Source organism: Bombina bombina, chromosome 1 (assembly GCF_027579735.1).
Source record: "Bombina bombina isolate aBomBom1 chromosome 1, aBomBom1.pri, whole genome shotgun sequence".
NCBI lineage: Eukaryota > Metazoa > Chordata > Amphibia > Anura > Bombinatoridae > Bombina > Bombina bombina.
In genome coordinates this window covers 1406457242-1406482923 of record NC_069499.1, presented here as the reverse complement: position 1 = coordinate 1406482923, position 25682 = coordinate 1406457242, and the positions used below count along the sequence as shown (strand labels likewise).

The 25682-nt window shown below is 37.5% G+C and overlaps 1 protein-coding gene across 1 annotated transcript in view; it reads left to right on the top strand.

Annotated features, from left to right (window-relative positions):
* The window catches only part of TTC24 (tetratricopeptide repeat domain 24), a 137297-nt gene that overhangs the window by 89007 nt on the left and 22608 nt on the right, over positions 1-25682 (top strand). Inside the window, exons 5-8 of the mRNA XM_053719920.1 lie at positions 6260-6381; positions 13723-13842; positions 16079-16185; positions 18854-18996. Of these exons, the coding sequence (XP_053575895.1) occupies positions 6260-6381; positions 13723-13842; positions 16079-16185; positions 18854-18996 (492 nt within the window). The remainder of the gene's footprint in view (positions 1-6259; positions 6382-13722; positions 13843-16078; positions 16186-18853; positions 18997-25682) is intronic.

Below are 25682 nucleotides of genomic sequence, written 5' to 3'. Positions count from 1 at the left end.
ATACCCTAGCAGATTAAGCTAACAGGATAGACTCCACAAAGCTCACACATTCAGAGTTGACTGCGACCCGAATGCAGTGCCTTAGACCACTCAGCCATTCTGACCTGCAGACCCACACCCAGCTGGACCAACCCAGCCTCAGGGATCCAAGACAGGGGAACAAAAGAATCCCGAAACAGGTACAGAAACAAGCGTAAGGATAGCACAGCCATCCCCACAGAGAACAAGTACAACCCGACTCTGAAACCAGACAACAAGGCCATAGACCTAAGGATCTATCAAATAACGGCCCAACAAGGAGCCAGCAAGACCCCAGGGGGAACAATCCCACCTTTCTGCCTCCCATCTAGGAGAAGCCCCAAGGAAGGACTCTATCTCCATAGGGAGGAGAATAACCCCTAAAGAAAAGGGATGATGCCGGAAGGGCAACAACTGTCCTCAAGGTCCGAAGTCACCGGCTAATGGAAAGAGAAATTCCCAACACAGATGTCCTAGAAAAGGACCCCCCTACAAGTAGCTTGCAAAGCAGAGGCACAGCCAACCCATTCGCCTGCAGAGCAGGGAATCTACGGGAACACTGGCAAGCTGACCAGGGGAATGCAACCCTACGGTGCACCAGAAATTGGACATCCAACGCCAGCAGCTGGGTAAAAACCAACAACCCTTGAGGCTCAAGCCACACGGCTAACCACCAGATGACATGGGCTACTCTGTGGCAAAGAGTAAAAAATACCAACCATGACCAGGTTAGGTAGATGGAGCAAGGACATAGCCTAAGTTCCCACTACCGTGGAACACTCCAACGAGCCCTGAGATCCAAGATTCCAAAACCACCCAAGACTGGGTCAGGAAAAAAGCCAAGTGAAGCTTCAGCAACCGGAAGTCTCAGGGAGAAAAACAGGTCAGAGCACCTAATAGTTCAGGCAAACCTTACCCTAGAACTAAACACCCCAACTGGCCAAAAAGCCAGACACAAGGGTATGGATGCATATACAGAAAATTCGGATAGCGAGAAGAACTCGAAAGCCCCGACCAAAGGAAGGAACCACCCCTAGCTAAAGTCCAATGCTTCAAGGAGCAAGGATAGAAGTCGTATGAAGATACTTCTCAGAGCCTCAGGACAACCAAGGGATAAAAAAAATCCTACTAGCAGGACTAGTCTCCCTTTCACCTCCGCACAAGCAGAGGACACAAGCTAAACAAAGTCCCATGAAACACAGATCCCTAAAAGGAGATCCACTCACCTGGAGACAATGGAAGAAGACCCAAAGGTCTCTTATAACTCAGACAGACAGTGCACGTCAAAGAGTAAGATCTGCATCTAGATACACTATAAACAGCTTACGCGTACACCTGCAAGGACTAGAGAGAAGGAAACAGGCAGCGGAGCGAAGTTCGACAACGCCGATTGCTTGAGGAGCTGCTAATATGAGTCGGGATGGTTTCGCAGAAAGACTCTCCCTGCATCTCCGGACTCTAACTTTCATCCAAGCCCTTACTGAGAGACTGACAGGACTACTTAAAACTCCTGTCCCATGCCGAAGAGTACTACCCTCCATAAGAGACAAAAAACTAAAATTTAAAAATTCTGACACGTCTCTGCCAACCTCCTGGGACAAAAGGCAAAAAATTACTGCGGGATGAGGGGAGTGGGAGGAGTATTTAAGCCTTTGGCTGGGTTGTCTTTGCCTCCTCCTGGTGGCCAGGTTCTTATTTCCCAAAAGTAATGAATGCAGCTGTGGACTCTTTCCATTTAAGAAGAAAAAGTATATTAGTATAGCCATGTTGGTTGTGCAAAACTGGGGAATGGGTAATAAAGGGATTAGCTATCTTTTTAAACAATAAAAAGTAGACTGTCCCTTTAAGCCTACACCCTGTCAGACAGCTGGTAAGAATTATGAATGGCTGAGGAAGAAGAAAAACACAGCTTATGAATTGCATGCAGTCACTCTAGCAGAATATCATAGAGTGAGATGTATACCAACAGGTCTCTGCATAATTGTGTGCCCCATACTAATGAAGGATAGCACTGACTATTACAAGAAATTTGAGAAAATACATATTAAGTGTTCCTTTAACATTATCGTCCTGACAGTGGAGTGTCTGCAAAAAGAGGAATGTCAACAGAAGAATTACACACGTTTATTGATAAGATTGATGCTCAGATTGCAGAGTTTAAAAAGGATATACAAGATTGTAAGAAGTCCAAATTCAACCAGGATGAAAGTGATTACACATCTGGAATGGTGTATACATACCCACCAGAAGGAATGACAGGAACACTTCTGGGTAGTGACTCTGTGGGGCTCGGAGAGCAAGTGATCAAGGAACTAAGCTCACATGAATCTAAATCGGAATCAATGTCAGGGGAATCCGACATTGAGGTGGGCACAGACGCCGAGGGGGCAAAAAAACCCGGAGGCAGAGCAAACTGGAAACGTCCACATGGCAACAAACAGAGGTGGGTGACAACTCGATGCAACACCAAACAGCAATACACCACTGGGTATTAGAGATCGGACTTTCCTTTTGTCCCCAGAAGAGAGTTTCTTCCTTTGGATTGCGCAAAGACTTGTTTGTTTTTTCAACTTATGAATTTAAAAAGTTTCTCTGCAGGCACAAGGGATGGCATAGGCATTGGGTGTGTGAATAACATGAATAGTGGTGCTATGTTAAAGTTGAAATCACTAGGTTTATAAATGTGTATTAATTCCACAGCAAATTAATCATGGAGTTCAAACTTACATACAATTGGTGGAAAATTATATGAATAAACTGTTTAAACAAATTGATAAAAATAGGTTTACAGTTAAAGGGACAGTCTAGTCCAAAATAAACTTTCATGATTCAGATAGAGAATGTAATTTAAAAAAAAAAAATTCAAATTTACTTTTATCACTAATTTTGCTTTGTTCCCTTGGTATTCTTAGTTGAAAGCTAAACCAAGGAGATTCATATGCTAATTTCTAAGACCTTGAAGGCCACCTCTTCTCGCATTTTGACAGTTTTTCACCACTAGAGGGTGTTAGTTCATGTGCGTCATATAGATAACACTGTGATCATGCACGTGGAGTTCAGGTGAGCCAGGTTTGATTGGCTAAAATGTATTATACACCCTGCTAAAGATTCATAAAAATATGGAAACCCCACCTGGTCGCCCTATTGTGGCCAGAGTTGGCTCTATACTTTCAAAATAGCTATCTATCTTGATAGAATATTGAGACCACAAGTTATGTCTAGTTTATATATCAGAGACACAGGGGATTTGTTTAGGACCCTGGAGAGATTTGTGAAGGATTTGAATTTGGCTACACAACATATAATGCTAAAATTGTAATACAGCAAAGAGAGTATCAATTATGTGTATACTAGAATTTACAAAGGAGAGTAAACTTTAATTGCAGATCTGTATACAAAGAAAATGTATTGTAATTATTTATTTCAATCTAATAGCGCTCACCTACAGGCCTTGATTAAGTCTTTACCAAAGAGCCAGCTTATGCGTGAGACAAATAGTTTTTGATGATAATTTGATAAAGGATAGACGACTAGAGATGGGTGACCACTTTATTGCGAGGAGGTATCCTTATGAAGTGATACAGTCGGTATAGAGAATGTTTTAAAAATCCCTAGAAAGTCTTTTCTACAATGTAAAGATAGAGGTTATTGTCATGGCTGTCCCTGGACTTGGGACCTGGTTCTCTGTTTGCTGCTGCTGTTTCCCAGCCTGCTGTCTTACCTCTTCTCCACCAGATGGCTTGTTCACAGGCTGAGGTTTCTGCGATTCTATTACCTGCCGCTTTGGCTCTCTGGCCCCACCTGCATGCCAGCTGTAGGTAATCATGAAATTATCAGTTGCTATGTAACCCTTTGAGTGCTAAGCAGGTTCCCACCTGGTGTGCTAAGCTTTTTTAAATTTTTATTATTTGAAAAAAAATATATATATTTTTTTCCAGATCCCCAAGACTTACACTGTTGGAAAGGTTAGGCAGTTGTAGCTGCTTAGATGCCTGAGATACATTGTTAAGTATAGAGTTGCGCGGTGACGTCATCACGTCATTGCGCGTGACGTCACCGCGCATAACGTGAAGCCCCGGCGATGCCTGTCACTATGCAGGCCCGATCGCCAGGGTAGGAGCGGGTGGGAGCCCCCAGATCTCCCTCAAGGTGGGAGAGTGCTAGCGAAGCTTTGAGCTGTTGTTAGCACCAGAGTGGGAAACTCTACCACGGCTCTGAGCCGTCGTTAGCACTCAAGGGGTTAAGGAAGGTTTGCTGTTAGTCCTGTGCCCTGACATTAAGAGTTTTTCTCTGTCTGAGCCACTGTTCCAGATTCCTTGTCTGCTTATCTGTTGGATTTCCTGGTGCCTGACTGCTGCATCATTTAAGACTTCTCTTCTGGATTATTCCCTTGGCACTGTGCTTTGTTTTGGACTGATTTCTGTGCATCTGACCCTGGCTGTTTTCCTAAAATTCTCCAAGGACAGAACTAGGTACTTGTGCTTGTTTCCTGCCTGCATCTTGTATCCTTTCTAAAGCACTGCAAGTGTTAACATTGGCTGATTTATTAACATTTGTCATGGAAGCTGTGGTGTTCAGCACTTCTTGTTGCAACATATTCAAGAATCCTGATTGACAAGTGTCTACAATCCCTGCCTGCATCTTTTATCCTGTCTACAGCACTGCAAGTGTTAACCTTGGTTGCTCTAGTAACACATGTCCTGGAAGCTGTGATGTTCAGCACTTCTTGTTGTAGCATACTCAAGTATCCTGATTGCCAAGTGTCTTTATTTCCTGCCTTCATCTTGTATCCTGTCTACAGAACTGCAAGTGTTAACCTTGGTTGCTCTGGTAACACTTGTCTTTGAAACTGTGGTATTCAAGTATTTACAAGTCCTGTCTGCATTAATATTTCCTCATTGATGCATTCCTGAATCTCTAATGTATCCTGACTACCAGTTCAGAATTTACCAATACTAAGTCATCTGTCTATATTGTGCCTTTGTCTACTGCCTGCCCGCTTTGAGACTGTCTGAACTATGTTACCAATCTTGTATACTTGTCTGCACAGAGACTTTGCCTTACCTCCAGTCTGCATTAACCTGTACTGCTAATAATTCTGTTCAAAAAAACCTTTACTATTAATCTCAGTACCTTGTACCAGTTTAATGTTGCCTACAAGGAAAGACACCACATACCTCTAGCTCCAGAATGTGACACCTTTGCACAACAACTCCCAACACCTTAACCCGCTCCCTTGAGCAGCATGACCATAATAAATCACCTAGGATATTATTTTAGGATGGTATTTGTGAGTCAATATTCTTTATGGAGTAAAACACATACAAAGGATTCTAGGTAAACATTGGCATGTGTTAAGAATATCTTACCCTGAGGTGGAAGAGATTCAACATCTTCTAATGTCGGCCTATAGAAGAGGATGGAACTTAAGAGATAAATTACTCAGAGCTGATATTGGCCCAAGTAAATCTTTATGCCAAAGTAACATAGGAAAGAAAAATGTAGGATGTTCCCCTTGTCTCAATTGCTCCAACTGCAATAGTCTCTTATACATGGTTCATCAATTACCCACCTATGGAGGATTCAATACTTGAAATACAGATTTTGCTGTTTATTTAATAAAATGTTCATGTGTGTTAGGGAATATGGGTGAAACCAAATGTAAATTACAGGAACGTTTTAATCAACATAAAAATAACAGACAGATGGATTTGGAAGCACCTATTTTACACCTTTTTGTAACAGGAGGGCATAATGTAAGCCAATTGAGGTTCCAGATTTTGTTACAAATTAACTATCCTAGGAGAGGTGGAAATAGTGAGAAATTACTCAGGCAAAGAGAAGTGTCTTGGATCTATGAGTTGGGCACAATGTGTTCTGGTGGTATGAATAGAGAACTTGATTGGGCTGTCTTTTTGTAAATTTGAACTGTAATCTTTGAAACTGTCTCTTTCTTTAGCTCTCTTGGTTTTTTTTAATGATTTTATGGTTGAATTACCTGTGTGCCAGATAGGGTAGTCTAGAGTTCTGCAGGGTTCTACATTTTCTCTTCTGTTTTAAATTGACCTACTAACCCCTTACACGGTTTACCTGTATTTTTGCATACAGGAATCCAAATGGATTTGTCCTGTATTTATTAATGTGGCTAGTGCTGAAGTTTAAATTTCTTTAGTGTTTTTTTATAGACTGTGTTTTCTAAATGGTGTAGATGATTACCAGACTAATGTCTTCTTCCTCATAGCTGATATCCATGGACAGTGGCAAGCATGTGAGGGCCTTGGAGCTGCTAGATTCTGCCTTGGAGACCCTGAAAAAGCCATTCTGTATTATAAGCAGGCTCTGTCCCTTCTCTCAAGAGCAAAGGTGAGATTTTACAATTTCACATGATACTGCAGACTTTAGGGTCACCACAAAACAAAATTTATAATACAAAATGTATAATATAATTCACAGTATGATTCTTTCTATCTATCTATCTATCTATCTATCAAGAGTTTATGTAAATATCTATATGTATATGTGTCAAACACAAAAAAATACAATGTAACTCCTTTGTTGACAGAAATAAGCAACAAATAATAATCCTTTAGTTCCCAGTAACACAGTAACATTAATTAGGTTTCCAGTAACATATGTACACATTTCTTAGATGGCAAAATCTGTATCCTTAGCCACGGTGTACATTCTCTTGTTGTTATCAAAATGTTTTATGTGCTGAGATAATGATGTTTGCATGTTGAAGCGTGAGGGTTTTTTTATGAGGAAAGAGCGCAGTAGTGTATCTTATTCCTGGTCCTTACAAACTTTAGGTTAGGGCACAGGACATTTAATCAGTGGTTCAGTCACTGTGATTAACACATTGATTCACTAGCAGTAAGATATATACAGTAGATATATTCTATGAATTATTCAGAATATTTTACAGTATGTTTATTATTAATAATATATATGTATACTTTATCTGTTTAACCCTTGGAAAGGGGGTTAAGTACATCAATAGTCCCAGGGCAGTAGTGAAAAAAATCTCATGCTCTAACGAATTAGAACATTCAATTTTTCCACTACAATGTCCCTTTAATTCCTGAAACCTGTGGAAATTAAATGACAACATTTTTGATAATGATAGTTTTAAACTTCTCATTGAAATGTACAAAAGCCTGGAAATTCAAATTCTTTTAAGGGACTGTATGCTGTAAACATTTATCCCCTTTAATTTGCTCCCAATTATCCATTTTATCTCCTGGAGTGTATTAAATTGTTTGCAAATAACCCCATTACCTTTATTTTGTAATGTGGGCGTACAAAAAAAGAGATAAGATAAGCTCAGTCCATTTCAATGGTTTGTGGTTTTCAACAACTTCAGCTAGTTCATATAAATTATTTCATATACAAAAAAACCATAAAGGTTACATTTCCCATACACTTTATACTCTGCGGTTGGTATAGCCAGTCATTAGAAAACAATTATTGTTAAAGGAATTTTAAAAAGACATGTTTAAAAAAATAAAAAATTAAATAATTTCCAAAAATTGAAAAAAAAAAAAAAGAAAACACTAAAACTTGATAAAACAAAGTTTGGAAAAATATATATTGTATATTTATGCCACTTGAGGGATGTTTGTAATTATGGCCCAGATTTCAAGTTGTGCGGCATGGCTTTTCTTTGTGCGATATTGTGTTTGCGTGAGGAATGGTCACCTACTTGATATTACAAGTCGCGCAGTATGGCTTTCCCACAAGCGATATGGCCTATAACAAAAATGTTTTACAAACACTTCAAAAATATGTTACAATGTACACTAACACCCATAAACTACACTATTAACCCCTAATCCGCCACCCCCCACATCGCAACTACTAAATAAACCTATTAACCCCTGAACCGCCGTCCCCCACATCGCAACTATTAAATAACCTATTAACCCCTAAACCAATGTCCCCCCAAATTGCGACTTCCTAAGTTAAACTATGAAACCCTAAACCTAACACCCCCTAACTTTAAATTAAAGTTACAATATACAAACTACTTTAAAATAAATAAAAACTTACCTGTGAAAAAAAACAACTTAAACTAAAAAAAAAAAACTAACATTACTTAAAATTAAAAAAATTACCAAAAATAAAAAAAACTACATTACCAAAAATAAAAAACCTAACATTACCAAAAAATAATTACCAAAAAAAAACCAAAAAACTAAAATTACCAAAAATAAATAAACCTAACATTGCAAAAATAATAAAATGTAAAATTACAAAAAATAACAAACAAAATTATCTAAAATAATAAAAATTATTTCTATTCTAATAACCCCTCAAAAATATAACCCCCCTAATCTAAAAATAAACTACCTTTTGCAGGGCATTGCCCCAAAGTTAACAGCTCTTTTGCCTTAAAAATTAAAAAAATACCCCCTAACATTACCATAGTTGTCAAGTGTCCCGTTTTTGCCAGGACAGTCACGGAATTTGGGACCCAGTCCGAGCCATTTAAATGTCCTGGACTGTCCTGGGGATTCTCCTCCGAGTCCTTTAGAATCACGATTGCGCGGTCAGGCAGTGACATCAGCACGAGGCATCACCGTCACGTGACCCCCTGTTGCCGCTCATACACGGAGCACCAAGCATTCTCACACGTGGTGGATGACGGATCCTCCCTGACAGCCTGGTCAGTGACGTAATATTACATCTCTGTATATAATGCACTGGGGAGGAGGGTCTGTGTATGTGTGAGGCAGTGGGAAGCTCTATACAGTATTATAAATCTATGTATAAGGTACTAGGGAGGGGGCTGTGAGTATAAGATGAATAAGTAAGAGGGAATGTTTCTATAATATATCTATATATTTCTCTATATAAAGTACTTGGGAGGAGGCTGTGTGTGTGATACAGGGAACTTCTCTATAATATATCTGTATATAAGGTACAGGGGAGGGGCTGTGTGTCTGTAAACCAGAGGGAACCTCTCGATAATATTATGTGTGAGGCATAGGGAACCTGTATACAGTATTATATATCTATAAAAAAGGTACTGGGGAGGGGGCTGTGTGTGTGAGAGAGGAAGAGGGAACCTCTCTATAATAAATATCTGTATATAATGTACTGTGGAGGGTTTGTGTGTGTATTAGAGAGGCAAAGGAACCTATCTATAATATTATTTTATCATTATTATTTATCTATATATTGTACTGGGGATGGAGTTGTATGTGTGAGGCAGAGAAGACCTGTTTATAGTATTATATTTGCATATTTCAAAAAATTAAACAGCGCTTGTTACCTTAGTGGAGAAAAACTCATACAATGCTGATATTAAATTGGCCAGAGACGTGACCAATTTTTATGAATAATCAGTACAAAAAAACCTCACCACAGACCAAAATAATTAATGTAGTATGGTTAACTTTCCAAGAGACAGGTTGCAGCTGTTTCACCGGAGGTGTCCTTCGAGCCACCCAGAGTAGGGTAGAATCCAACAGTATCTGTAGAGAAATAAAGCGCAACCGGAATCAAGTGTAGTGTATTATAAATAGACACACAACACTACTATGTTGCACTTACAATGTAGACGATCTTTAATGCACATCAAATAGTTAAAACAACCCATGCAGCAAGTAAAAAAACAAAAGACGTCTATTTAATGTCAGCAAACCTCCACCAGCGTAACTCAATTCTAAACGTTCACAGCTTACGTCCTCACGTCCTACATGTGACTGCAGCTGGAAGTGTATATCCTGATCGCTGATGCTCAAAGGTGAATGCGGAGAAGTTCTTCTATTGGTCCTTGGATATACCAAATCTAGCCTCAACGCGTTTCTACCACCACCGTGTGGTCTTTCTCAAGAGGAAATGTGTCCCATGATGAGCACCAAGTTCCTTACGTAGATGCCAGTCTGTTCTTATTGGTTGGAGAGCGCTCCAATCACATCAGTTCATGGTAATTCGGCCAAGCAAATTAATCTAACTTAAAAGACAACTACAGATATTACATTGATACTAAACGTCAATATGTATAATCATCACAATACATAACCTTCCTTAATTGGAATTATTGGTGACATTGAAATTTTAATGTTCGTGTGAGTAAACTAAAAACAATTTAAGGACAATATGCTCACTAATAAAATTCATACTCAAATCAAAGACGATTCATATATAAAATTCACAATACTTTTAAAAAATTGTATTAAAATATTTTAACATATGGAATAGATTTAAATCTTTTTAAAAAATGTAAAAACTTTACTATTTAAATATTTAATAATTCGATCATGACAAGCCCTCATTTCATTGAGAATTAACATGGGTATTTTTAACATCAATCTATGATAAATGGTCAGAAACAGATAGTCAGACTAGCATATTTCATTACGAACTACTTAATATTTATAAAAATCTAAATATCTCTCATTTCCCCAAATGGCTTTAAATAATAATAATAATAATAGTAATAATAAATATTTAAAGTTCATAATATGCCAAACATAGGGGTTTTATTTAATTAAAAATTCTAGAAGACAACTAATTACCTATATATACTGGTAGAATAAAAATGAAAATAGAAATAAAAAAATAAAAAAGAGAACTGTGTATGTTAGAGGCAGATTAAACTCTTTGTAGTATTATATATCCGTATATAAGGTACTGGTGAGGGTCCGTGTGTGTTTCATGATCCGGTGTACATGCGCTCAGGACACAGACCCTCGGGGCAGTGGTAGGGATTTGAAGACACCGACCCCTGACCCGGGGAAGAGTATCCTGGACGTGGATAGATGATATTCTGTGATTCATAGTTGCTAGAAGTTATTGTAGAATAAATGGAGAGTGCAACATTTGTACACAATATATTCTGAGTTCACTGTGACTTATAGTTAGTTAATAGAAGTAACTGCAGGATTCAACGAGAGAAAAATATAGCAATGTGGAATGTTCAGGCTTCAGAGTAATCTGGTAAAAGATTGACACTTAGATGCAAACTAAGGTTTGTTGCAGGTTCACAGTACATAATATTATATAAAGCTGTATGTCAGAGTTAAAGCACAGCTGCAAGTTTAGGCATTAATTACTGTTTGTGCATTTATTTTGGAGAATCACATGAAAGCTTTTAATTGAACACATAGATGCAGAGTTCAGAATATGTTAACATATTTGCAGCAGGATATTTCAGCAATGACAACTTGTAGCAGAGAAATAGTTATAAAGTTCTGAGTAAGATGCTGTTGTAATTAGAGAGTGATGATAACCAATAGTATGCTTGATTTATAATAAAGTTCTGAGTTTGTTAAGTAGCAGTGTCCAGGAAACAGAAAATGGAATTATTTGGATACTTGCGATTTGATGATTTTAGGCATTGGAATAGAAAATGCTGTAGGTTGAAATAGTTGGTAAATTCATACAGGAAACAGTCACAGACCTCTGTTGTTCAGGATCACAACTTCAATGTTAATGCAAGGCACATTAGACCTGAGAAGGCTTAAAAAGAGGCTGAGGTAATCAGGTGCATGAATGATTAATCAGGCAGGCAGACAAGCTGAATGTGAATACTGCCCAAATGCAGCAGTCAGAGAAGGATTTCTTAAAGGGATAGTGACATTAGGCTGAGATATGTTACAGTGTGTGAGGCAGAGGGAACCTCTCAATAATATATATCTATATATGTTACTGGTGAGAGGGCTTTGTGTGTAAGGCAGAAGGAACCTCTCTATAATATTAAATATATATTGATTTATAAGTTACTAGGGAGGGGCTCTGTGATTGAGGCAGAGGGATCCTCTCTATAATATTTTATATATATATATATATATATATATATATATATATATAGGGGGCTATGTGAGTGATGCAGAGGGATCCTCTCTATAATATTACATTTTTGTATATATGGTAATGGGAGAGGCTGGGTGTGTGAGGCAGAGGGAACTTCTCTATAATATTATATAGCTAAAAGTCTGTCTCCGTGACAGGGCTAATGGCATATGTGCATACATTTTCCTTTTGCTCCCATTTCTTTCATTAATTCCATTCCATGCATTCTCCTTCTTTACCTTTTAGTTTCATATTTTAATATATATATATTCTGCACCATAATAAATAGGCAGAGCTAAATTATGCTAATTATGTGGGTTTGTCAAAGTGAGCTGAACTTTAGAGCAGGGGGTGGTAAAAATTTTCATGGAGGTAATTGATAGCTGCACAGCGTCCCTGTATTTTTTATTTTTTTTTAAATGTTGGCAAACTATGCATTACAACCCCACTCCCCCCCAAAATAAAAAAACTTAAAACTCATAATCTACCCATTGCCCTGAAAAGGGCATTTGGATGGGAATTACCCTTAAAATGGCTTTCAGCTCTTTTTCTGCCTAAAAAAAAAAAAAAAAATTTAAAAAAAATAAAAAAAATAACGCTAACCCCAAAATTGGTACTCACCATTGATGAAGTCCGGAGATCCATCTTCATCCCAGCGGCCAAACATCTTCAGAGAAATAGTGGGTGGAGTTGGGCTATTTAGAAACAATTGCAGGAAAAAGGATGTTAATGTGGTGTTTTTTAAATGTTTAGACTTGACTGATATATTATTTTATAGCAACACAACAGAAATGTCTTGTAGTTACAAGGTGCTTCTCTTTATTAAGTGATTCTGTGCATTTCCACATGAAACATATTGGTGTGAAGAGTTATGTGCTCTTGTAATGCTTTTACATAGACAGATGCCTTGTTTTTAACATTTTTCAGTATTGTTTGATGCCATTAGGCTGCATGTGCTGTATTGATGAATTAGGTCTGAGGATGGGAGGAGTGTAGATGTGATAAATGTGCATGTGCATTCCCCATAGGGAATGTTATTTTATTCCAGTAGTGGCCATCTTTGAAAGGCTAATAGCCACCACTGTAAAGGAATGAACTACTAGCAGAATGCATCAGCTACAGCAGGAAAGAAGAGATCAGCACTGGTACCGTCAGAAAACCCTTATCTATTAATTATTGATACATTTGAGGTAAAAATTGCTGTTGTATGTGTTATTAACATAAAAGGACCAGTGCTCTACAGTTTACTGTCACAGAAGTGTTAAATAAATTAAATAATTAAAACTCTGTCACTGGTATGGAGTAGTTTAACTTACTGCTTTGTGTGTTATTGACATTTAAAGGCCAATATAGTAAAAAAAAAAATATGTTCTCTAATATGTTAGAGCATGTAGTTTTAATACTAGTGACCATGTACCTTTATGTGTTTAAACCCCACAAATGGTGTTAAATATATAGTAGAAGTGCTGTTCCGGATCCACAGAGCACTGCTGGTCCCGAGTGGAAACTGCTGCAGATCTAATCAGCAGCGCTAGCTGCCCTTGCAGGGGTTAAGCACATAGAGGTGAAGGGTCACTAGTCTTAAAATGACATGCTCTATTGAATGAAAACATGTCATTTTTTTATTATAATGGCCCTTAAAGGGGTTCAAATCAATGTTTTGTGTATGTTACTTAAAGCCAAAGGGTTAAAAATCATTGCTTTCTGTGTGTTACTCCACTGGTCTGTAATAAGAAATATATATGGAGTAGACATAGATTTGAGTTTTGGGAAATGGCTATTGAATTGACCCATAGGCTCTGTTGGTTTTGTAAACATGATAATGGTCTTGGGTTAGAATATGCTCTTATACAAACAAGGCAACATCAAATTACAATCTAAGATAATATCTCTGTCTTCATACAGGATGTTTCTGACAATGTACAAGAACGGATTGTAAATAAACTGACAGATGCCCTACAGTACAAGCTTTCTGTGAACAGCCGGCTCTCACATGGGGGTGGTATAACCCCAGCTGCGCCTCTTGTAAGTGCCATATGCAGTTGGATGATGTATGTTTGTCAGCAGCAACATGTAGCGTATAATGTACAAGGGCAGTGCGCCTTGTTGTTATTCTCTGGCCCATATCTCAACATTCTTTTTCTTTTGGCCATGAATTCTCCACACAACCCTGAAGCTCCAGTCACAGATATTGACCTTAATCTGATTATATCCTAATTATTGGAGACCAGCAAGGACATAGCCCAGATATTGAATCTCTCATCCTAATGTATAAATCAGTAAAAATACTTTCCTTGAAAGTAAAGTTTCTTGTTGTATGAAAAAGCTTTTATACAAAATTGGCTGGCATAATTATATCCTGGTTATTTTCTAAGCCACTTATTTCTTTTTCAGTTGCATAAAGATTCCATTACAAAGCTGTGCAGATTAAGCTCAGTATAAAAACTGGAGCAATGTAAAACCTGCCCAAATACCATTTTATATTGTTACTTTCATAATAGATCCTAGTCCCTAAATTTAGAGAGATCTTTATTTAACAGACTTTATAGAATAATATAGGATGGTATTTACATTTGAAAACTCTTAAAGGGACAGGAAATAAAAAAAAAATATTTTATGGTTTGGATAGAACATACAATTTTAAACAACTTTCGAATTCACTTCTATTGTCAAATTTGTTTCATTCTATTGTTATCCTTTGCTGAAGTAACAGCATTTCACTACTAGCCGCTAGCTAAACACATATAACTAGCCCAACACAAGAGACAAATGTGTGCAGGCACCAATTAGCAGCAGCTCCCACTAGTGTAGGATATGTGCGTTTTCATTTTTCAACAATGGATACTAAGAGAAGGAAGCACATTTGAAAATACAAGTGAATTTAAAAGTGTCTTAAAATGACAGTTTAATTTTAATTTCCCTATCCCTTTAAATCACTATCTACTAACCACTTGACACTAATTAAAAGCCAAACCAGATCTGATACAGGAGTAATTCACGCATTTAAAAGGCAGTGCCATAAACTGTGGTGTTTTTAGTTTTTAGGACACTATAACTTACACTAGTTTTAAATTAGGCATTAGTTGTTTAGGGACCTTTATAATCCATTAAGGGTTAAAAGTATAACATGTCCGTCTTGAGTACAGTTATTTGAATAATTTTGGTTGAAACCCATGCAACAAAACCAAGTCTGCTCTTGGGCTAGTTTGAGCACCTATAACAATGAATATGTGCAAAACAGGCAAAGTATTTGAAATTCGTAGCTAGGGATGGGTGAATGTTTTGCAACATTCGAAAATTGAAACAAATTTTAACACATTTGTTCATTTGTTTTGAATTTCAAATGTTTGCACAACATTCTAACATTCTTTTCTTTTCTTTCTTTAAATGTAATATTGATTAAAATTTTTCTAATAATTTGATTCGAATTATGTAATATTCGAATAAGAAAATTTGAATCTGTATATTTGTAATAGTATTTCTAATGCTCTCTTTGAATGTAATATTCATATTCGAATTTGATAATTATAATCTATATATTTGTAATAGTATTTCTAATGCTCTCTTTAAATGTAATATTCATATTCGAATTTGATAATTAGAATCTATATATTTATTATAGTATTTCTAATGCTCTCTTTAAATGTAATATTCATATTATGCAATATTGATATATTTGTATCTATTATGTATCAATTTACTAAATTCCCTACCACAAGAACTAATGAACTTCTGAATAGTATTTGTTAAATTGAATGTTACATTTGAAATTTCGAATGTGGATATTTGATTTCATTCTGAACATTTGAAAACAAAAGTAACATTCGATTACTGAATTTTAATAGATTTTCATTCTTATCAACATTCGATTGTCCAAAATAAATGTCCACAGGACTATTTGTTCTATCAAACGAATTGCACTTTCATCACATTCGCTCATCCCTAGCTGTATCCCATAATCCCATATTTTAAGATGGTGTTCCCAACCTCTGTAATAAGGGCCATTAGAGGTTTCAGTTTAAATATGTCTTTAGTTATGTTGGACAGTGGCTTAACCCTTTCATATTTCTACTTTAGCAGGGTTAGCCTTCAAATATGTTAGTTACCCTTTAAACTGGACACACGCCTGAAGAGAATTACAGTATAAATGGTACTAGTGTGGCATGGAAAATTGTGGTCAAGTGGAGTGAAAGATTAATTTGCAGTGTAATACAAGCTGGCCATTCTCATATGTTAATGTATAATCATATTTCTGCTCTAGAAATCCTTCCCTGCAAAGTTACAAGATGCAAGTTTACTTAGATACACTACGGGTTTGACTTACAGGCACCAGAATAATCCAGAAATCCCTGCACAAGAGCGCACCCTGTAAGTAGTGATCAGGAGATTGCAAATCTCCCCTATAACAAAGGTAGTGGGAGTCTGTATTTGGGTGGGTTGGATCCAGTTGTTTCTTTCTGCTGTGGTATCTATGTATGTATCTTTAGTTCAACATCCTGGGGATTTAGGGACATAGGCATACAAAGACCTGAAGACTAACATAAGGATTGCTCTAAAAAAGAATATATCATCAAAGCAGTATTAATCAGTTGTGGAAACAAAATGTAAATGCAATTTATATTTATATTGTATATTAAAACATTTTTAGCTAACTGTTGACAGTGATTCCTAAACAATATCTCTGTTTTAGTATTACAAGATTATCTTTCAGTAAAGGTAGAATATTTTTAATTCATCTTAAATGCAAATTTTACATATATCACCTTAATATTTTACTAGCCTATTTTTATTGTCAGTTTCACCAAGACAAACCGGCCTTAAAGAGACAGTGCACACTTTTAGATTGTGATATAAAATGCTTCATTATGCATAGAAAAACAACTTTCCTGCAATTTAAATCTGAAGAGTGGATTTACCATTTCTGAAAACTAAAAGAGCGCGTAGCAAGTTTCACAAGCACAGCATTCCCATGTATCTCTCCCTAACTTGCAGTTTGTTATTTTATCTTCTCTGCTGACACCAAACAATAGAGATTTTGTTAACACAAAATGATAGTGGCAAGCCCTGTCACCTCCATACTCAAGTCCAGATCCAGAGTTGAAAAACAGATGCAGCAAACAAGACAGTGCTGATATGTTAATCAATTGGAAGACTGCAGACAAATGTTGTAATTACAAGGTTTTTACTGTCCCTTTAAGTAAAACTAATGGAAACAAAAGAGGAGGCAGTGAAGGGAACAGGAAAGAAGCAATGAAAAATAGATGGAAAAGTAATTTTAAAAATACACTTTCCCTGTGGATAAGAGTAAGACATTATAAAGAAATGTAAGCAGTGTGACATGGAATGAGACGACAAAAAACAGTAGGCCATGAGGGAAATACTCTGCAGCCCCTGTACAACCTCACTTCACTACCTAAGCTAGCATATCCCATTTTTTATAATGATATTTAGTGTATAATAAGAAATGCGGCAGACAATTATGATGCATTCAGTTACTGTTATATCTACATACTTAAAACTGAATTTAAAGGGATAGTAAACCCCCAACATTTTATTTTACGATTCAGATAGAACATACAATTTTAAACAACTTTCCAATTTAATTCTATTATAACATTTTCTTCATTCTCTTGTTATCCATTGCTGAAGAGACAGCATTGCACTACTGACAGGAAGCTGAAAATATCTATTGAGCCAAACACAAGAGACAAATGTGTGGAGGCACCAATTAGCAGTAGCTCCCACTAGTGTATGATATGTGCATATTCGTTTTTTAACAATAGAAGTGAATTTAAAAGTGTCTTAAAATGGCATGCTCTATCTGAATCATGCAAGTTTAATTTTGACTTTCCTATCCCTTTAAAGGGAATGTAAAGTTTAAAGGGACATAATACTCATATGCTAAATCACTTGAAACGGATGCAGTATAACTGTAAAAAGCTGACAGGAAAAAATCACCTGAGAATCTCTATGTAAAAAAGGAAGACATTTTACCTCACAATTTCCTCAGCTCACCAGAGTAAGTTCTGTGTAAAAAGTTATACTTGAGTTACTGCCCAGCTGCAGGTAAAAAAAATAAAAATGAAGAGATGAACTGCAGCCAATCAGCATCAACAGTGCTGAGTTCATGAACTCTTTTACTGTGATCTCATGAGATTTCACTTAACGCTCATGAGATTTCATAGTAAACTTCCTTAAACTGAATAGGGAGTGTGTACGAGGCTCACTCCCTTGCCGGTCCCGGGACAGACATACTGATTTGCTGCTTAAAGTTCATTACAATGGGGTGGGAATACTTAGAACATTTTGATGTAAAATATCTTTATTTTTCACATAGAGATGTTCAGGTGATATTTTCTAGTCAGCTTTTTGCAGCTATGTTGCATCACTTTCAAGTGTTTTAACATTTGGGTATCATGGCCCTTTAATGAGAAAGTGCCCGGATTTTAAAAATACTCATAAAAACAGGGACACTTTCATTCATTAAACTTTACATTTAAGCGTTTTATTAAAAATAATTACCTTTTTCCTTATGAAAGCAGACAGGCGATCCTCCGCACGCTTCTCATTCTGTACTTAGCATATCAATGACGAATCCGGCTTCCTCCAATCATTGTGTGGCCTCACAAGCTGGACGCCTTGAGGGGCACGCAATGATTGGAGGAAGCCGGATTTGCCATTGCTGTGCTAAGTACAGCATGAACTGCTGGAGGAAGATCGCCAGTCTGCTGTCATAAGGAAAAAGGTAAGTATTTTAAACAAAAAACATTTAAATGTAAAGTTTAATGAATGAACGTGCCCCTGCATCCCGTCAGCAGTAATTAATAAAAAATTATTTCCTCTTATGCAGTTATATAACTGGTGACCACATACTGCTAAATAGGCAGGTAATGGTTGTACACTTAGCATTTGTTGTCTTAACATCAGTGTCTTATGTTGGTGACAATGGTATAAAAAGGTGTGCTTATTTTGATCTTCTTTTATTACATAGACATGCCTTGTACTACACAAGTATGCATTATTCTCTGCCCTATAGATCTCACACACCTTTTGTAAGGCCAGTTCTTCTGCCCCAGTCTATTGAGGAACCATATGTGACAATGAAAGGAGGTCCTACAGTAGGGGACAAGAGGAATGTAAGAATCAACCATCAACTGACTACAGATGATAACAATTCTGGTAATAATTATTAGTAATAAGAATTGTATTATCCTCTCTCAGTAGTTATACATTAAAAAATGCTCCCATTTGCATGTCTTGTTTCTTATTGCAACAAAAAGGGACACCCCACTAAGGACAAAATCGCTATCCATACTATTATTTAAAAAAAAAATGTCTCACTCCTTTCTGATTCCTTTTTAATCTAGCATTTCCAATCAGGCCTTTTATTTTAAACATGGCTAAACACTAAGGGCTAGATTATATGTGGGACGCAAATGGTTTTGCGCTAGCGTAATCGCAACTTCGCAATTTTTAATCCGCTGATATTACAAGTTCATCGATATTACAAGTTCGCTAGTAATAATTACTAGTAATAAGAATTGTATTATCCTCTCTCAGTAGTTATATATCTAAGAGCTGTGGTAAACTGTTTTCCGAAATTAAAAAGTGTCCCAAAACACATTAAAAATACAAATTACAAAGTACACTTACACCCATAAATAAACTATTAACCCCTAAACCGCCATGCCCCCACATCGCAAAGTATCTAAATAAACTATTAACCCCTAAACCGCCATTCCCCAACACTGCAGTACCTAAATAAACTATTAACCCCTAAACAGCCATTCCCCAACATTGCAGTACCTAAATAAACTATTAACCCCTAAACCGCCATCCCCCCACATTTAAAAGTTATAAACTAATATCTAAACCCCCTAACTTAACCCAAATCAAAATACCCCTAAATTAACTAAAAAAAATCCCAACTACCTTAAAATAAAAAAAGCTTACCTGTAAAATTAACTAAAAACCTAATCTTACCTTAAAAAAACCCCATTAAACTAAAATTACACAAAAGAAAATAAAAAAACTACCATTTACAAAAATAAAAAAACCTACCATTTACAAAAAATAAAAAAAACTACCATTACAAAAAATAAACAACAACCCCAAAATAAAAAAACAAACCTATTCTAAAAATAAACTTCCAATAGCTCTTAAAGGGGCCTTTTGTAGGGCATTGCCCTAAAGTGATCAGCTCTTTTGCTTTAAAAACACTAACCCCCTAACATTACAACCCCCCAAAAGAAAAAAAACCTAACTAAAAAAAATCCTAAATTACCCATTGCCCCGAAAAAAAGCATTCAGCTTTTTTACTGCCCAAAATAAAAAAGAAAACCCTAATCTATATATAAAAAAAAACCACCCCCCAAAAAAACAACTAACACTAACCCCACTCACCGATACTGATGGGTGGCGCTCCATCTTTATTGCGGGTCCATCTTCTAACTTCGGTGTCAGCGGCGATGGCGGCGGTGATGTCGGCGGTCCTCTTCAGATCTTCAACATGGAGCTCCCTCTTTATACGGTCTTCAGCCGAACACTGAATAGTGAATACAACATACCCCTTTTATATAGGGATACCCTATTGGTTAATTTGAATCTTCAAGTTCAAATCAGCCAATAGAATGTAAAGAAAAACATTTTGAAATTGAAATTAAAGAGTACACCAAATTTAAGCTGGTATAATGAAAAGGGGGTTCAACAACATGCCAACATTTGTCAATAAAACATTGAAATGTATATTAATTTGCTGACTTTTGCTATTAAATATCTCCAAAAATGTGTTTGTTCTACTCCCCCCCCCCAGAGAAACTGGATCCCAGATTGTATACTTATGTATTTTGTGGTTTGCATGGTCTGGCTACACAGTACATAGACATTGTTTACACCAGTAAACAAACTGTAATGTCCCTTTAAACTGTTTAAAAGATACAGTTCCATCCTTGCAAATGATGCTGATCTTACTAAGGGCTATATTATGAGTGGAGCGGAATAACAAACACATCAACATAAAAACAATTTTACAGTGTACTGTCCCTTTAAGGACTGACCATGTATAACATTTATATTACATATATAACCTAGCCATGATTAGAAAACCTTTATTAGTTACCATTAAAATTCTACTTCTTTACTGTATCATAACCTGCATATTTAAATAAGAGCCATCACAGCACAAATAATATTACACAGTAATATGTTACCAATTTATATTAAAACTCTACTGAATTACTCTACTTGCAACAGAAACCGACCCAAATACTTTAGATACATTTAATAACATACAGAGTATAGTCTTTTCTTTTCTCATTTTTTAACTTTATGGGGCCCATTTATCAAGCTCCGAATGGAGCATGAAGGGCCGTGTTTCTGGCGAGTCTTCAGACTCGCCAGAAACACCAGTTATGAAGCAGCGGTCTAAAGACCGCTACTCCATAACCCTTTCCGCCTGCTCTGATGAGTCGGACAGGAATCGCCGGAAATCAACCCGATCGAGTACGATCGGGTTGATTGACACCTCCCTGCTGGCGGCCGTTTGACCACGAGTCAGCAGGGGGCGGCATTGCACCAGCAGCTCTTGTGAGCTGCTGGTGCAATGTTAAATGCGGAGAGCGTATTGCTCTCCACATTCAGCGAGGTCTTGCGGACCTGATCCGCACTGTCGATCAGGTCCGCAAGACCTTTGATAAATAGGCCCCCTTGCATGAATCTTACATTACGCACATAACATACTTAAATCAACCTCTTAATCATTTGCCAGAAAAACTCTCTTTTGTATTTACCAGACTTAAAATCACTCCCATCATTGAACTTTCCTTAGTTACTTCACTTGCAAAAACAATATATTTTAGGTGCCTTTAACAGGTGGAAAACACACTAAGAGGCCTAGTTATCAATGTGTCTACTTACCTGCCTTCGCAGGCCCAATACGCCCGCCTAAGCTCGCCTACCATCGCCGCCGCGGACCTGAAAAATCTCGCCAAAGTTATCAAAAAACTGTCAAAAAGCCGCGCACCAAGTACGGGGCGATGAGCAGCGGACTGTGATAGTTATCACTCATCCGATCTCGCTGCTCTTCGGCTTTTTGACAGCTTTATTGACAAGCTGTCACTAAGCACTCACACTAACTATACTGTTCTACCCCCTATACCGGCGCCCCCAGCAACTAAATTAAGTTATTAACCCCTAAACTGCCGCTCCCGGACACTGCAGCAACTATAATAAATGTATTAACCCCTAAACCGCCGCTCCCGGAGCCCAACGCCACCTACATAATACCTAGTAACCCCTATCCTGACCCCCCTATACCGCCGCCACCTATAATAAATTTATTAACCCCTATCCTGCAGATCCCGGACCCCGCCACAGCTAAATAAATGTATTAACCCCTAAACCGCCGCTCCCAGACCCCGCCGCCACCTATATTATATATTAACCCCTATCCAGCCCCCCATACACCGTCGCCACCTATAATAAATTTATTAACCCCTATCCTGCCCCCCCTATACCGCCGCAACCTATAATACATTTATTAACCCCTATCCTGCCCCCCCTACACCGACGCCACTATAATAAAATTATTAACCCCTAAATCTAAGTCTAACCCTAACCCTAACACCCCCCTAACTTAAATATTAATTAAATACAAATAAATTTAACTCTTATTAAATTAATTATTCCTATTTAAAACTACAGGGAGTGCAGAATTATTAGGCAAATGAGTATTTTGACCACATCATCCTCTTTATGCATGTTGTCTTACTCCAAGCTGTATAGGCTCGAAAGCCTACTACCAATTAAGCATATTAGGTGATGTGCATCTCTGTAATGAGAAGGGGTGTGGTCTAATGACATCAACACCCTATATCAGGTGTGCATAATTATTAGGCAACTTCCTTTCCTTTGGCAAAATGGGTCAAAAGTAGGACTTGACAGGCTCAGAAAAGTCAAAAATAGTGAGATATCTTGCAGAGGGATGCAGCACTCTTAAAATTGCAAAGCTTCTGAAGCGTAATCATCGAACAATCAAGCGTTTCATTCAAAATAGTCAACAGGTTCGCAAGAAGCGTGTGGAAAAACCAAGGCGCAAAATAACTGCCCATGAACTGAGAAAAGTCAAGCGTGCAGCTGCCAAGATGCCACTTGCTACCAGTTTGGCCATATTTCAGAGCTGCAACATCACTGGAGTGCCCAAACGCACAAGGTGTGCAATATTCAGAGACATGTCCAAGGTAAGAAAGGCTGAAAGACGACCACCACTGAACAAGACACACAAGCTGAAAAGTCAAGACTGGGCCAAGAAATATCTCAAGACTGATTTTTCTAAGGTTTTATGGACTGATGAAATGAGAGTGAGTCTTGATGGGCCAGATGGATGGGCCCGTGGCTGGATTGGTAAAGGGCAGAGAGCTCCAGTCCGACTCAGACGCCAGCAAGGTGGAGGTGGAGTACTGGTTTGGGCTGGTATCATCAAAGATGAGCTTGTGGGGCCTTTTCGGGTTGAGGATGGAGTCAAGCTCAACTCCCAGCCCTACTGCCAGTTTCTGGAAGACACCTTCTTCAAGCAGTGGTACAGGAAGAAGTCTGCATCCTTCAAGAAAAACATGATTTTCATGCAGGACAATGCTCCATCACACGCGTCCAAGTACTCCACAGCGTGGCTGGCAAGAAAGGGTATAAAAGAAGAAAATCTAATGACATGGCCTCCTTGTTCACCTGATCTGAACCCCATTGAGAACCTGTGGTCCATCATCAAATGTGAGATTTACAAGGAGGGAAAACAGTACACCTCTCTGTACAGTGTCTGGGAGGCTGTGGTTGCTGCTGCACGCAATGTTGATGGTGAACAGATCAAAACACTGACAGAATCCATGGATGGCAGGCTTTTGAGTGTCCTTGCAAAGAAAGGTGCCTTTATTGGTCACTGATTTGTTTTTGTTTTGTTTTTGAATGTCAGAAATGTATATTTGTGAATGTTGAGATGTTATATTGGTTTCACTGGTAAAAATAAATAATTGAAATGGGTATATATTTGTTTTTTGTTAAGTTGCCTAATAATTATGCACAGTAATAGTCACCTGCACACACAGATATCCCCCTAAAATAGCTATAACTAAAAACAAACTAAAAACTACTTCCAAAACTATTCAGCTTTGATATTAATGAGTTTTTTGGGTTCATTGAGAACATGGTTGTTGTTCAATAATAAAATTAATCCTCAAAAATACAACTTGCCTAATAATTCTGCACTCCCTGTAAATACTTACCTTTAAAATAAACCATAATATAGCTTCAATATAACTAATAATTATATTGTAGCTATTTTAGGATTTATTTTTATTTTACAGGCAAATTTTTAACTAGGTACAATAGCTATTAAATAGTTATTAACTATTTAATAGCTACCTAGTTAAAATAAAGAGAAATTTACCTGTAAAATAAAAACTAACCTAAGTTAACACTACACTATACTTAAATAAATTATTCCTATTTAAAACTAAATACCTGTAAAATAAACCCTAAGATAGCTACAATGTAATTAATAATTACATTGCAGCTATTTTAGGATTTATATTTATTTTACAGGTAACTTTGTATTTATTTTAGCTAGTTAGAATAGTTATTAAATAGTTATTAACTATTTAATAACTACCTAGCTAAAAGAAATACAAAATTACCTATAAAAAAATCCTAACCTAAGTTACAATTAAACATAACACTACACTATCATTAAATTAATTAAATAAATTGCCTACAAATAACTACAATTAAATACAATTAAATAAACTAACTAAAGTACAAAAAATAAAAAAAAGCTAAGTTACAAAAAATAAAAAAAATAAGTTACAAACATTTCAAATATATTACAACAATTTTAAGCTACTTACATCTAATCTAAACCCCCTAATAAAATAACAAATCCCCCCAAAATACAAAAATACCCTACCCTATTCTACATTAAAAAGTTAACAGCTCAATTACCATACCAGCCCTTAAAAGGGCCTTTTGCGGGGCATGCCCCAAAGAAAACAGCTCTTTTGCCTGTGAAATAAAAATACAACCCCCCCAGCATTAAAACCCACCACCCACATACCCCTACTCTAACCCAAACCCCCCTTAAATAAACTCCCCCCCTGAAGATCATCCTACCTTTAGCTGTCTTCAGCCAGCCGACCACCGATGGAACTGAAGAGGAGATCCGGAGCGGCAGAAGTCATCATCCAAGGGGCGCTGAAGAAGTCTTCCATCCGATTGAAGTCATCATCCAGACGGCATCTTCAATCTTCATCCATCCGGAGCGGAGCGGAGCAGAGCCATCTTCAGACGAGCCTACGCGGAGCCATCTTCTTCCACCGACGACTGAACAATGAATGACGGTTCCTTTAAGTGATGTCATCCAAGATGGCGTCCCTCGACACCAGATTTTTCCTACCTTAATTCCAATTGGCTGATAGAATCCTATCAGCCAATCGGAATTCGAGGGATGCCATCTTGGATGACGTCACTTAAAGGAACCGTCATTCGTCGTTCAGTCGTCGGTGGAAGAAGATGGCTCCGCGTAGGCTCATCTGAAGATGGCTCCGCTCCGGATGGATGAAGATTGAAGACGCCGCCTGGATGATGACTTCAATTGGATGGAAGACTTTTTCAGCGCCCCTTGGATGATGACTTCTGCCGCTCCGGATCTCCTCTTCAGTTCCATCGGTGGTCGGCTGGCTGAAGACGGCTAAAGGTAGGATGATCTTCAGGGGGGTAGTGTTAGGTTTATTTAAGGGGGTTTGGGTTAGAGTAGGGGTATGTGGGTGGTGGGTTTTAATGTTGGGGGGGTTGCATTTGTATTTTACAGGCAAAAGAGCTGA